Source organism: Plectropomus leopardus, chromosome 10, assembly GCF_026936395.1.
Source record: "Plectropomus leopardus strain MGB_pleo_1.0 chromosome 10, ASM2693639v1, whole genome shotgun sequence".
NCBI classification, from domain to species: Eukaryota; Metazoa; Chordata; class Actinopteri; order Perciformes; family Serranidae; genus Plectropomus; species Plectropomus leopardus.
Genome location: NC_142185.1, coordinates 24,440,553 through 24,454,948, shown reverse-complemented (window position 1 = coordinate 24,454,948; position 14,396 = coordinate 24,440,553). Strand labels below are relative to the sequence as shown.

At 40.4% G+C, this 14,396-nt stretch overlaps 1 protein-coding gene across 7 annotated transcripts in view; it reads left to right on the top strand.

The window, feature by feature from the left end:
- Positions 1-14,396, top strand: part of dcaf6 (ddb1 and cul4 associated factor 6) — a 58,395-nt gene that overhangs the window by 20,361 nt on the left and 23,638 nt on the right. The window contains exons 8-19 of one of the 7 annotated variants that reach the window (XM_042494282.2): positions 225-318; positions 1,633-1,752; positions 2,518-2,868; positions 3,175-3,354; positions 6,706-6,765; positions 8,812-9,001; positions 9,923-10,026; positions 10,770-11,103; positions 11,261-11,302; positions 13,178-13,316; positions 13,792-13,948; positions 14,056-14,144. In XM_042494282.2, the coding sequence (XP_042350216.1) occupies positions 225-318; positions 1,633-1,752; positions 2,518-2,868; positions 3,175-3,354; positions 6,706-6,765; positions 8,812-9,001; positions 9,923-10,026; positions 10,770-11,103; positions 11,261-11,302; positions 13,178-13,316; positions 13,792-13,948; positions 14,056-14,144 (1,860 nt within the window). The remainder of the gene's footprint in view (positions 1-224; positions 319-1,632; positions 1,753-2,517; positions 2,869-3,174; positions 3,355-6,705; positions 6,766-8,811; positions 9,002-9,922; positions 10,027-10,769; positions 11,104-11,260; positions 11,303-13,177; positions 13,317-13,791; positions 13,949-14,055; positions 14,145-14,396) is intronic. The other 6 variants (XM_042494283.2, XM_042494285.2, XM_042494286.2 and 3 more) reach the window with 6 other exon arrangements.

Here is a 14,396-nt window from a genome sequence, read left to right as displayed (position 1 = left end):
CCTTTTTCTATTCCTGGCTCTCAGCCTGTTGCCCTGCAAAGAGCGCCAGAGGACTGGAGAGTGGAGGCAACTTCAGTGGAGCAGCCAGAAAGGAGGGGGTGCATTAAAGAGGACACTGACAGAGACGAGCAGTGTTTTGCTTTGGCAGCGGAGCTATTTTTGACCATGCTTTGACTGACAAACTGCTAATCTTTCCCTGTGTGCGTGTGTGTGTGTTTCCACAGCTGAGGCAGCCTCCAGTGAAGCGCCTCCGTCTACGAGGTGACTGGTCCGACACTGGACCCCGAGCTCGCCCCGAGAGTGAGAGGGAGAGAGACGGTAAGATCAGAGCAGTCAGCACAGATACTGACATGTATGTGGTTCTGCTTGTTGAGTTTAAAGCAAGAGGTCTCAAATTACAGATCCGGCTTCTGGGACAGTTTCCCAAACGTTCCCCCCATTCCCCGTCCACCCCTGAAATTTAGATTTTTGCCAGCCAGACCTTTTAGATTTTTTACCTTGATATATGTTTAGTTTAATTTCAAATTTATTAAACAATGAAAAGCCTCAGTAACATATAAGATCTCCTTTGCAAATGTATTGGCCAAGACAGTCGGGCATAAACCTCCTATGTCCAAAATTGCTGTTTTTCAAGAATTTAAAAAAAAACGCTGTTTAAAAAAAAAAAAAAAAGGATCCAGTGAACATAGGAGGTTTAGTCACAAGCATATTTAAATACATTTCATTTGTTCAGATTGGTAAAACCCACACACACAGATGTAGAGGGGGACCAATAGAACTAATTTATGAACAAAATGAAAATAATGAACGTTTGGTTTGCGAGGATATGTCTATTCTGTATGTAAAATTTCTCTTTATTTACATTTAACATTAACGTTACAATCCCCAAGATATCCGTTTTGTTCTCTTTGGCAGCAACTATGGCAATAAGCTGTAAATTAAAGTGTGTTTTTGGATCTCACTTCCCTGAAATCCAAACAGTTATCCTGTGAGACATCAGTTATCGTCTGTAGTCACCGAGTTCTTTATTTGTTCAGCGGTAGTAATAGTTTACTTGCAAGGCTAGTGGAGACCAGACAACAAAAAACACTACATAGGGTGCCCAGTTGCTCACCTGGTAGAGCAGCCGCCCCATGCACAGAGGTTGTGTGTCCTTGCCAAACTGTCCTATCTCTAATAAAAGCAAGAGCCAAAAAATAATTAAAAACTAACAGAACAGTACGCTGCTTCACACAGAAGTGAGTTTAAGTGAGGCCGTTGCATTACTACCCTCTCTGCAAATTCAGATTCAAATTCAAGTTTCATCGCTGGGCCATAGACTTTACTGTTCAACTCTTCAACTTAAATACATGAGCAGTTACAAGCGATGTTGCCTCATAAAGTAGTTTGTTCCTTCACAGAAAACCATGCCAGTGCTCCACTTCAGTGTCAGTGTCACAACAACTGCATATCACACACACTTTTGTTCCACTTTTTCCCTCTTAGTTATTGTTTGGTAAAATTGTCCCTGTGTGACAAACAACAATCTTTTGAACTATCTTATTCAAATCTTGTAGGTCATATCAGACATTCTCATGTTGGCTTTAATTTAATCCAGTGTTGTAAAAAGCGTTTTCTGCTGTGCTCCTGCAGGAGAGCAGAGTCCGAACGTGTCTCTGATGCAGAGGATGTCGGACATGTTGTCCCGCTGGTTTGAGGAGGCCAGCGAGGCTCAGAGCAGCAGAGGAACTCGACCTCAGACACGACCCCGAGGTGAGGCGTTAACTGGTGCTTCCTCTTAAAAACACTGTTAACACACACTCTTTACGTTTTTTTACACATTATATCTTGACTTGTCCAAAGATGTAAAACTCCTTAAATTGCCTCTATGTGTGTGTTTGTGTTTGTTCTTCTTAGCATGTTTCTTGGCATGATGATCATTATATACCACTGTTTTTGAATAATTAGTGTATTTCATGAGTTTTGTTTATTTTAAAAGCTTGTCTAGGGAGAGTAACTGTAAATTAGCAGACTGTAAATGCTGTGCTATGTGGCATTATCTCATGCTAGATACTTTTTTTTGCAAATAAAATCTAATAGATAAAGATAAAATCCATAAAAATGCAAACTGTTAACATAAATCTGAACATTTTGGTTCAGATTTCTCACAATAAATCCAATAAACAGTGCAAAAAAAGCAGTTGAGGGATGTAAAAACATTGTGGTTTTTGTCTGTTTATGTATTTTGTAATGTTACTGATATGTGTTTAACATTGTATAGGCTAATGCTTGATGTTAGATAACAAGAGAGCTTTAGGTGTTTCAGAATTCCTAATAGAAGAGATAAACGCAGGTGAACTATGGATCCCAAAATTTAAGATCACATTCTTGTTATTTAATATGTCAACGAAACAGATGCTGAGTGAAACTTTGCATAAATGATCAATATTTAACCATGCAGGTTGATTTTAGAGTTACATTTTGGGAGTTTCAGTTCATCTTGAAGATTGTAAAATGTTTTTTCCTTTTTTGTTTCAGGAACAGCTGTCCGTCCAGAGGGGGGGCCTAGTGCTCCAGCTGCTCCTGCAGGAGGCTCCAGTCTGGAGTCCAGCGCCCCCGAGAGGCCCACGGGGTCAAACCCCCCGGAGGTACCTGCCGGTCCTGACGCCGCCGCTGCTGCAGCCATACCTAAATCCACTTCCTCTTCCTCCTCAGGGTCGTCATCAACAGTCACAGCACCTCCTCCTTCCAGCTCCTCATCAGTAGAGAGCTCAGTTCCTTCCTCCTCCCCCCTCACCTCCTCGCCTGACTCAGAGCAGAGGAGTCAGACTGACACGACCGGGACGCCGACGCCGACACCCACCCCCACCTCAGAGCCCGCTCTGTCAGGTAAGAGGACAACGTAAACAACTGTTGTGTTTGACACAAATCCAGCAATTCACATGTGAGGAGATATCCTTAGATGAACTGTGTGTGTGTGTGTATGTGTTGTGTGTGTGTGTGTGTTTGTGTGTGTGTGTTTTTGTTGGAGCCACTCCACTCAAGCAGCAGCCTCACGTCACTCTCTTTTCCTTCAGCATCTTGTTATCCTTCTCCTCATTTATGTTCCTCTGCTCCCTTCCCTCTCCTCACATCCTCCCCTCAGTCTTCTAATCGTGCATCCACTCTCCCTCTCTTCCTCTGCCTCTCTGTCAGAGTACGGTCCTCATCGGCTGCCCATAAGTTTAGTGTGTAGGCGTTTGCAGAGGTTACTTCGGCTGGCCGACCCACCAGGACAGGGTCGTTCTTCTTCCTCTTCTTCCTCTGCAGCCCCTGAGAGACAGTCACAAAGAGCTGCTACTTCTGCTGCTGCTGCTGAGACGCAACCCCGTACAGGTTACCCTCCCCTCCGAGCTCCCCCCACCTCCCCTCCATGCAGGCTGTTCGCCTGGACCCCCTCCCCTGCCATCCTCCCCTCCAGGCAGACATGTTTGTAGAGACAGTCAGGCTCCAGAAAGACCCGGCCTTGCTAGAACTGACCACTAATCTCACAGTGATCCTCTTTCCATTCCCCAATAATGCACCTTGTGCTTATTAACCTCTGCAGCCGTCACTGTGTCGCCTCTCCACTGTTTGCTCGGCCCTTCACTCACTAACGCTCTCACTCCATCGCTCCACTTGTTGCTTGAGTTTTCACCCGAGTGGCACCAGCTGGTATGAAGCTCTGCAATGGCGTCCTCATGGCTGATGTGGTTTTTTACTTATGTTGTACTGATTCACGCTGATCAGCTGTCTGGACTGTCGGGCTTGATTCAGTTTGGTTTGATCTCAGACTTAGTCCACAAGTACACGGGTATTTGTTTCTTTCTGTTTTGGCCTTTTGTCCACTAAAAAGTTGTGTATTACGTCACTAAAAGGGACCATTTATAAACCTTCCAGGGTGATTTTCAGGAAATGTTTTGAAGGTGCATAGATAGGGAAGTTTTGGGCAAAGTTTTTGTCTTTTGTGAGGCATCACCAGGCAGCAACCACCAATGCTGAGAAATGAAGCCAATGCAAAAGTGCCAAAAACTGCAGTTCCTCTAATGGCCACTTGAGACTGGCTCCAAAACAGAGTCAGATCGCCATGTTAAAATGCACAACTTACAAAAAAAGGTTTGTGTCTCTAAAGGTATTTTCAGCAATAATGGCAACTTTACAATGGGTGATTTTTCTTTTTACCTCTCCCCCATTATTTTAATAAAGCCTGAAGTATATTGGGCAAATGTAAGGGCGGGGCTGCTTGAGTGCCGTGCTGTCTGCAAAGCGCAGCTGCAGTCTGTGAGTCAGATCCATCCCTCGCTCTCCACAGCTCGACCTACTTATCCAAATATTACTTCAGGGTTATATCGCCACCTGTTAGTTTGCCATTTTCTTGACAGAACCTCAGTGGTGTTTTTAGTATTTTTTTTTTTAATTGTGCTTGTGTGGACAGAATTATTTTTGATAATCGAGGAAGATAAACCCAATTTTCAAAAATACCCATGTGCATGTGGACAAGGCATCGATCAAACTTGGGAATCATAACTAAAGCCCTTTTCAGACATGGAACGATCTCACTGGTTAGTACTGCAGCCGGCTAAGTCTTTTTGTAACTCAGATGTACTGCAGGTACTTGTACAGAAAGAGATTCAGTATTAGTATCCTTGGTTTTCTCTCAGGCTGCATCAGTGATGGTTTCTCAAACTTATTTTAGAGTTACATAATATTTTCTCAACATGAATCCACTCGTATGTTTTCTCAGTTATTAGAGGGCTGAATTCAGCTGCAGCTCTTTACTAATGTCAAGGTGTTAATTTAGGACTCTAATTTAATTCCTATTACTTTTACATGTTGTGTGTAAGGCATATTTTGCTGGATGGGAATTTATTCATCCAAGTCGTCTAGTGATTATTATGGTTATACCAAGTTTTTTTTTCCTTCATCTGAAAGGTGAAAATCATTTTTATAGAATGACCTGACATAAGAAAAATCTCAGGAGGAAAAGAGAGAAGATTTTTTTCTTATCCCTTTGTGAGTCTCCAACCACATCAAGGACACATTTATGTTGAAAAACACAAGATTTTTCATAATATGTTGCCTTTTTTATTGTAAAAGTAGTATATATACAGTGATTTTTGTGAACTGAAGATGGTAAATAAATTAGAAATTTTTTACCGTCCTCTTAGTGCAGGCCAGACATGCATTTAATCGCTCTCAGTGAATTTTAACCCTGTGCTTCTACAGCCTTTATGTTAACGTAATATTCAATTAAAAAATTCAGACATAAAAGGGTTTTGTATGTGAGCCAAGCACGGCCATAAGTTATTTAGCTGTCTTTAGAAAATGGGTTAATTTATGTCGATTCTCAAAAACTAAAGGTGATATTGTGGTGACCCACATTATAGGATGTTACAGAGACATTCACCAGAGACTGCTGGCCCTGTAAGAAGCAGAGGTCAAAGTTGAGAGATGGGGATTCTGGGAAATGCAGTTTCAGGGTTGTTGTTGGTGCAGACTAGCGTTAGCGGCTCATTTACTGTGACTTTGTCCTGAGCTTTTGTTGTTGCTGTTTTGAAGTGAGAGTAAACGGACTTGACTCGACTCAGTGTCTTCGTCTCGTCATTCCTGCACTCCCACTATATATGTTTTTTTTTTAATGCACACAAGTTAATTATCTGGTGGGAACAAGTTATCTTGTCTGCACCAGGTAATTAATTACCTTTCAATTAATTACTTTGTTTCATCAAGACATTAATTTGTTAAATATCTCCTTTCTGGACCCACACAAACAGCAGATTTTCTCAAGATAATTTATCATGAGAAAATCTGACATATAAGCATGCTGGCACTTCTGATTCCTGATAAACGTTTAAAAAAGAGGAAACAAGTTTTTTTTTTCTTGTTATAAAGGGTTAACTAGCTTGTTTTCTGAAGACAACAAAATCATAAACTCGTAATCTCACATTATAGGCAATAAAAAAAACCCACAACAGTTATGGCAGCATTTGGCTTCCATAGGGTTTTTCTTGATAAGATTGCCGTTATAATTTTAACGTCAAAGGGACTTTGTATTTTATTGAAACATGAGAGTGAAACGCAGTCACATAACAAGCTGCATGTCTGAAAGGGGCTTTACTGAATGAGTTGTTAAACTCTCAGTCTGACACCAACTAGGCATTAATTGAATAAAGGGTCATTGCTTGTTTTTCTGGTAAAATCAGGCTGCACTGATGACTAGATGAGAATCGGGGCCTTTGTTTGTCAAAAATGTTGTCACTAATTTCATATTTAAAAATATGTTGGAGATATAGGGATTGTTCAGAGGTTTTTTAAAAGCAAAAAAAGTGTAATTATAATGTTTTTATTTCTCATTATGATGTCTTGCGCTGAGCTCGATGGTTATTGTAACATTGCAGGAATTAACTATTTATAAGCAGGACATGTCATAAGCATGAACGTGGACTTGTCATGTTCCTGTTTTCATTCAGACTTACTAATCTCTGATACTCATTTTGCACAAACAGTGGAAGTGAAACTATCAGATGAAGCTTTTTTTTCTCCTTTGGCTGATTTTTCAGCTCCTTCTGCTTGGCCTTGGACCTTGTTAATTTTTTTAACATGACTTAGAAGTTTTTTATGTGTTTTTTTCTCGTGCGTCTTGACTGTGTTGAGCTCTTAGGTGTGACCTCTGTGTCCGATTTTTAGTCGGTCTCATTTGTGTTCCAGATTCTCCCTCGTCTGTGGTAAACAAACAGCTGGGATCCATGACTCTTGATGAACAGCAGGGTGCGTCCTCCCCCCACCCTGCTACTGGCTCTGTCTTTTTCGCCCTCCCTCATCAACACAAACGCTTTCTCTCTCTGCACAGTCTGCCCTCCATTGTTTTCATGCTTCTTATTTCTCTCCCTCCAACACTTTTCTTTCTCATTATTTCCATTACTCCCATTTATCTGTCCAGACACGTTTATGTGCCTGCAGATAGACAGAGCGTTTTTATGCCACCAAGTTACTTGAACTGAAGGATACTATAATTAAAAAAATATAAATAATTTAAATAAATAATAATAATATCAACAGCCATCTCTGGAGGGGAGGCTGTAAAAGTGGACAGCCTGCACATGTTTGTTTTTGGTATTTCACACTAAATGTATTAATGTTTAAAAAAATATTTTAAAAAAGTATAATATAAATGTTCAATATTGAAGTCATTTAACAAAATCTATATATTAAAAATAATAATCTCAGTAATAAAATCATATAGATATCTTTAATTTTTTTACCATCAAGACACTCTGTGACATTATATTTTTCATATATTATTAGAATATTAAATTATTTTCAAACAAAAAAAATTGGTGTTGCATTTACTTAACGAGCTGCATGTCTGAAACAGGCTTTGCTGGACCAGTTGTATAACTTTAAATCTGACAACATCAACATATTAATTGAATAAAGGATCATCTCTTGTATTGTTCGTGTTAAAACCAGAGAATTGGGGCTTAAAAATAAAAACGATTTTTTTTCTTGCACATGGTTTGGGAATGGTTACATCTAAAGATTAATGTCAAAATCGATTAATAATATGGAAATAAATGTAAATAAACAAAAAAAACAAGTTGGAATATAAATAAATTCATAAAATCCAATAGAAATATAAATTAATAAGTTATAGAAATATACATAAATAAAGTAAATAACAGAAATAAATGTACATAAACAAATAAATGTCATTTTTGTAATAAAAATAAATAAAATATCATAGAAATATAAATGATCAAATCAGCAAATATAATATATAAAACACGAAAATAAACTCTGCAAATATTAACTGTAGTGCCTGGCCAATATTTTATTAATCATTAATTCATTGTCCGTAACTGCTTGTCCTTGTATGGGTCACGGGGGGGAGGCTGGACCCTATCCCAGCTGTCACTGGGCGGGGGTTGCCAGACTATCTCAGGGCTGACACATATAGACAGACAACCTTTCACGCTCACAGTCACACCTCCGGGCAATTTAGAGTCACCAATTAAACTGACGGAAGCCGGACAACGCGGAGAGAAACAGACACGGGGAAAACGTGCAACCCTGCACAGAAGGGCCCCCCCGTGCAAGGTCCCAACCTTGCCCCAATCTAGATTTGAACCAGGGACCCTCTTGCAGTGAGGCGTCATCACTAACTAATTTTTCTACATAAACATACAAAAAAATGCACACATGCATTTTTAATTAGGCTTCCTTAAATGTGCTCTTTTTAAAAATCTAAGAAAAACATTTTAAGCTTAACATATAAACTTGCCAGCGGTCTTTGGTGGATAAACTGTGCAACATTGAAAGGGTTTCTAAGTGACCTCCAACACATCTGATATTTCTGTTCAGAGGACACATCGATGCCAAAATATCTGCAATCAGCTAATTTATATTATTCTCACCTTAGAGGCTGTAGCAAGAAAAATTTTGGTTACTGTTACTTTTTTAACACACAAATGCCATCAGTTTTCATAATAACCAGCTGAGGTGCGTAATGATCCTTCAGGGGCTTTGACTCGTGAATCTTGTGTCTCGATGTGTTTCTGTCTCGTTGCTGTGGCTGGTGATTGTTGTCTGTTACAGCGTGTCCACCTTTGTCCGCTCTATAAATGTCTGCTGCATGTTTTTGCTGTTAGTCTATGGGAAGTGATGCAACAGAAGGTTGCATGTTTCTGTCGTGCTTTTAAACAGAAAACATGCTGTGAACAGCAAGAACAAAAAGCTTTTCTAATCAGAATTATCGGCTGAACAGATTTTCAGGAAATCATTCTTGCTTGCTCTGCCTGTGTGTTTTCCTCTCAGGAGCAGCAGAAGCTGCAGGTTCACCTCCTGATCAACCTGTTTCTGTACCAGTCAGCACCAGCGCCCCCAACACTCCCAGCACCACCACAGGCACCAGTCGGCCCAGTGCAGCAGAGCCAGTCCTCAGCCTGCACTACAGCTCAGAGGGAACCACCACCAGCACCATCAAGCTGGACTTCACTGACGAGTGGTGAGGAGATAAAAGACCTCTCTCAAATCATTATGACCCTTTTTACTACACACATTTTTGTTTTGAGTATTTTGATGGTAGTTTGTTATTAATGATCATTTTAGCACAATCATCAGCTTTTTTGATGTAGTACCTTTTTATTCTGAAATATTTGTTAATGGGCCCTGTAGAGCATCCCAGGGGCCGCTTTTTTTGTTCTAGAATAGGGGTCGACCAATATTGGAGTTTGTTTATATTCCAAATTCTAAATTTCTATAGTAATATTAATCGGTATCTGCTCTGAAAAACCAACACAAGACTTTGTGTAAATGCCTTCAGCAAATGTTTAATCAAAACTGAAACTTTCAACGTCATATACAGCAAGTTAGCAGCAACTTTTTTTTGTGAAAATTTAGTTAAAATGAATTGATAAAAATAGCACACTGAGGTTTTACAAAGTAAAAGTTCCTCCCATGCTGACACTTTTTCTGCATGTATTACTGGCCGCCTCCCCAGGTGTTGGTTGAGTGTTATACTCACACTTTCTCATTAATTAATATCGGCCACAATAATCGGCCATGTCGATAATCTGTTGACCTCTATTCTAAAGACTATATTTCATCTGTTTTGTGTTTTGTGTTGTGGATAATTGCATTAGTGTAATTGAAGAGTTTGTTGCTTGTTTTTATTTTAATTTTATTTCAACATTTCTTTCTGTAAGCCTTTATAAATTCAGATTTTTTAAAAGAATTTAAAAATATGTAAAAGTGTTCAACACTGTGCAGAATTTCGGCTCCACTCACAGTTTGCAGAGGGAATATTGACACATATGTTGTGGATACAGATGCGTCATCAGCATTGTGCAACAACTCCCTCATTGAAAAACAATTAAAACCCGTCAGAGGCTCGATAGACTCTCAGTCGCTGTTTTTGTCTCCACAGGAGCAGTAGCACGTCTAGCTCTAAAGGCAGTGGCGGTCCCAAAACATCTGAAGCTGTGCAGAGCAAAGAGAGTCTGTCGACAGAGAGTTCAGTGGCAGAGCAACGTGAGTCCTTCAACACTGTGAAAACGCTCAGACAGAATTTGAATGAAATTTGAATATTGACACCAGGCTGAAGAGATGTGTTAAAAGTTTCAAACCAGTTTCTCCTCTAACACCCTCCATCACTCATGACTGCAGTCAGAACGTGTGCTTTGTTGCCAGTGGTGAATTCTAACTAAATATATTGACCCAAGTACTCTTGCTAAGTACAAATTTGAGGTATTTGTACTTTACTGTAGTGTTTCTATTTCCATTATACTATCTACTTTAGTTACTACTTTTAAGATGATATTTTTCATTCCTCTCCATCCGCAGGAGAGCAATGCTGCAAACACATGATGATCTTACAGAATTTGATGCACTGCTGTGAATTAAACTGCCCAGCACTGTACAGAGGAGTAAAAATCAGCACAACCGACCTAAATTTTGGAAAAATTTGAACAGTAGGGGAAATTTAACCCTGTCTGTTCTGTGCCATAAATTGCTTTCCAGAAAAAAAGAAAATAAGCACAACCTTAAACATCTACACTTTACTATTGTAAAAAGTACACAGAGGCAGTACAAAAATAAACAAATGAAATTGTTCCTCGTATGAAAGGACAGATATAAAAAGGAACTTCTGCAAAGAAACATGTTGGAGAAGACACTAATACATATATTCAAAGAAAACACACACACTAATTACTCTTTTACGTTAATGTTTTGAGCATACAAAAATAAAAATGTCTTTATGTATTTTCCTGCAGCTCCCTCTGTGTCCTCGGGGCAACAGAGTGTCCCGTCCGCCTCCACAGAGCCGCCGCCGTGTGGCCCCTCCTGCTCTGGTGGCCCCGGCAGCTCGGCAGCTCAGACCCCAGCGGCAGGCTCCTCTCAGGGGGACACTGTGACTTCTCCACCAGTGGACAGGAGTCAACCGGAGGGTAAGGAGGACACGTCAGGAGGCTGCAGGAGAGCGGAGCCCAGAGCGGAGGAGGGAGAGGAGGGCCAGAGTCAGCCTGCACGGAGCCACCAGGACTCTGACGACAGCGACGATGATCCAATTCTGATCCCGTCAACAAGGTTCAGAGGTCAAGGACAGAGGTACGTCGCTCACTACAAACAAAAACACCCTCGTGTATCTGAATGCAGGTTTTTGTCTCATTTCTCTTGTTAAATATCATTTTTTAAATGGCGGGTGTGTGGGGGCATTCAGATGTTTTGTGATGCCTCCCCATTGACTGTTTGACTACAAATATAGATTTAATTCCAGAGGGTCCGCAGTAGGAGATAGGATGATCAGGTAAAGTGTTTGCACTAAAAGCATCTAACTTGCCAAGTGTGTGACTTGCAGCAGAGCATTAAAACTCAACAGCACATCTTGGTGAAGATATCAGGGTTTTGTTTGGTGTTACTCACAAAAAACTAATAAACACACAGCTAACTGTAGAGGTGCGCTACATCCACACTAATACGGTTCAATACGCGTAACTTATGCTAGCAAGCTTTCACACTCCTCCATTGTTTCAGGGCTGCGTTTTAGTCTGGACATGAAACTGAGACGTTTTAAAAAGATGACATTGACACCTACATTTGCTTCCTGATTGGGTCTTATTAGTTGTGAGGTGTAAGGGCAAAAGATTATAGCAAAGTTTACATACCTTTTGTGATTTTATCCTTCTTGTTTAGATTACATTCCTCCTTTCCTACTGCCTTGACCTCCTCTGGTCTGATATGTTGTTGTATTAACTTTGCAGCGATTACCAAACTGTTTTCTGCGTCCTTAACTGTCGGAAAAGCAAATTGGCTTGATTTTTGTCAAAAACATCAGAGGGAGTTACGAGCAAATTACTGGAAATTTAGCAAAAAAGAAAAAATATATAAATATAGAGATAAAATACTTACTATTGTTAGAAACCTCTGATAATGGCGCTACCCCTCTCTCTTTTCAAAAGCTAATTTTCAGGTCATTTTCTTGTCACATGTTTCAAAATTCTTGAAATTTGTGTGTAATCTCTTGCCAAGTAGCTGATTTACTTTTGAAAAGAAATTAAATAAATTTTCTCAAAGGTTTAGATATATGTGAAAGGCGTCTGAACAAAGCACAAGAAAACAGGTGTGGTTCCAGGTTACAAAGGGTTAAATGCCTAACTCTCATGTGTTATGGTACATGGCCACGGTGGCGTTGCTGCGTCCCAGCATTGGATGCTTGATGGGCGTGCCAACCATGTCTGCCTCCAGATTTAAAACCAGACAGGTTGCCCATTTGGAAACTTTGTCTTTAATTATGAAAACAGTTCACTGAAATGTGTTTTTGAAAATATTTGAATCAAGAGATACGTCATGCAGCTGCTAAATCTGTCTTTATTTGGCAACAGTTAGCTTAGTTTTTGGGGAGGTTCCAGAGTGCGCAAGTCACACTGGACACCCCTGATTTACATAAATAAGCCTCAATTGAAAAAACATGCTGCAGTGAAGATGACTTTTAGGAACAGTTCCACCTCGTCATTGGTCCAAGCAAAGAAATTTCTGGTTCTTACTTTTCGCAGTCTCTGTCGTATTTTCTGTGACTAAGCAAACCAGTGGCACAGTAGACAATCTGCTTCCTGTTTATATTGCCACCTGCATGCCGAGCGTTTGTAAATGCTCATGTGATCTGTGAGTCATTCTGAGACGGTGCAAAAACGAAGCGCATTTTGGTTTGAGAATGAAAACGCGTTAGTGTGGATGAGGCCTCAGAGTGACGTGCATGTGAGTACTGACCTTCACAGATGGTGTGAGCAGCAGCATAACAGCAACAAGACGAATGGACAAAGAATGTGTGCATGATGGGAATGAGCTGAACAGATATAAAGCTCTGATTTCCTCAGCTGGATCAGTTTTCAACTAGTTTAGTACACAAACCCGCGGGGATTTAATGTACCGGTGTCACGTAGGAAATGGCTTTGCACAATAATATTGAGGGCTTCATTCAGGTATTATGTGTTTTGCCTTAAAAGTGGCTGCTTTCTAGCTGTTATTTGGTTGAAATATTTAAGCACAAACTTCACTCAAAAAATTCAAGCATGGGGTTCATGAGCATCAGACGGCATGGGCTTGTGTGGCTTTTCTTAGTGTGTGTGTGTGTGTGTGTGTGTGCACTGTGCATAATCGCACGCTGATTTTGTGTGTTTCACAGACGTTCCGCAGCCGCTCGTATCCAGGAGCTGTTTCGCAGGAGGAAAGAGCGAAGAGAAATGGAGGAGAGTGAGACGCAGAATATCAGGAGACCCTCAGTCAAGATGGTCTACAAAGGCCACCGCAACTCCAGGACAATGGTTCGTACGTCGTGTTAGTTATTTGCGCTCTTTCTGATAGTTGGGTGAGAAAACAATGCAGATATTACTTTGGGTGTATTGTCTTTTGTTGTATTTATCATAATATTTGAGTAACTTTTGGCTTGATTCCTTTTAATTGTATGCAACTCACTTTGTAACTTTTAAAAAGCAATTATTATTACTTTTTTAAGGCAGCGTCATCCAGTGACAATAAAACCACACTCTTTAAAGTTTTTTTATTTATACACTAACACAAACACTGACCGTGCATATTAAGCTAACTCACCGTGATTGTTCCATCAACAGATCTGGATGCAACAGTGTGTTTTGCAGGAAAAGAACAGTTTAACCCTGCCTTTGTGCAGAACATCAGGGCCTTTTTTGTTTCTAAACTAATAAGTTTGCGTGGAAAAATGTGAGACATTTTCCGCCACTTGACTGTAATAGTTTAAGGTGGTTTTGTTTATTTGTCCAGATAAAGGAGTCCTGTTTCTGGGGCAACAACTTTGTGATGAGCGGCTCAGACTGCGGCCACATCTTCATCTGGGACAGGCACACTGCAGAGCACCTCATGCTGCTGGAGGCCGACAACCATGTGGTCAACTGCCTGCAGCCGCACCCCTATGACCCCAGTGAGCCTCCGCCTCCGCCTTCAGTCCGCTGCTCAGATGATCCTCTGCTCCAGGATGATCTGATGGTGTTAGTTGTATGTCAACATTTATTTTCTGGTCTTTTTCAGTTCTGGCTTCTTCAGGGATAGACTACGATATCAAGATTTGGTCACCACTGGAACAGTCGCCATCTTTCAACAGAGTCCTCGCCAATGAGGTATTTCCACCGAGAAATCAGTGAGATCACTGAATCTCTTCACGGGTTTATTTAAGTGTGCAGCAAAAAAATTTGCCCAGCTCATTAAGTGTAATAACCAGTTACACAAATTCAAAAAAGAATACTTTAAAAGGTTTGATCCTCATGAAGGAAGTAGTCATTTAGAGTGATGTCGTTTGAAGTGGTTTGAAATGCTATGGCGTGTTTCGCAGCAGCATTTTATGTGGTTTAAAGTTGTTTTTAGCTGTTTTT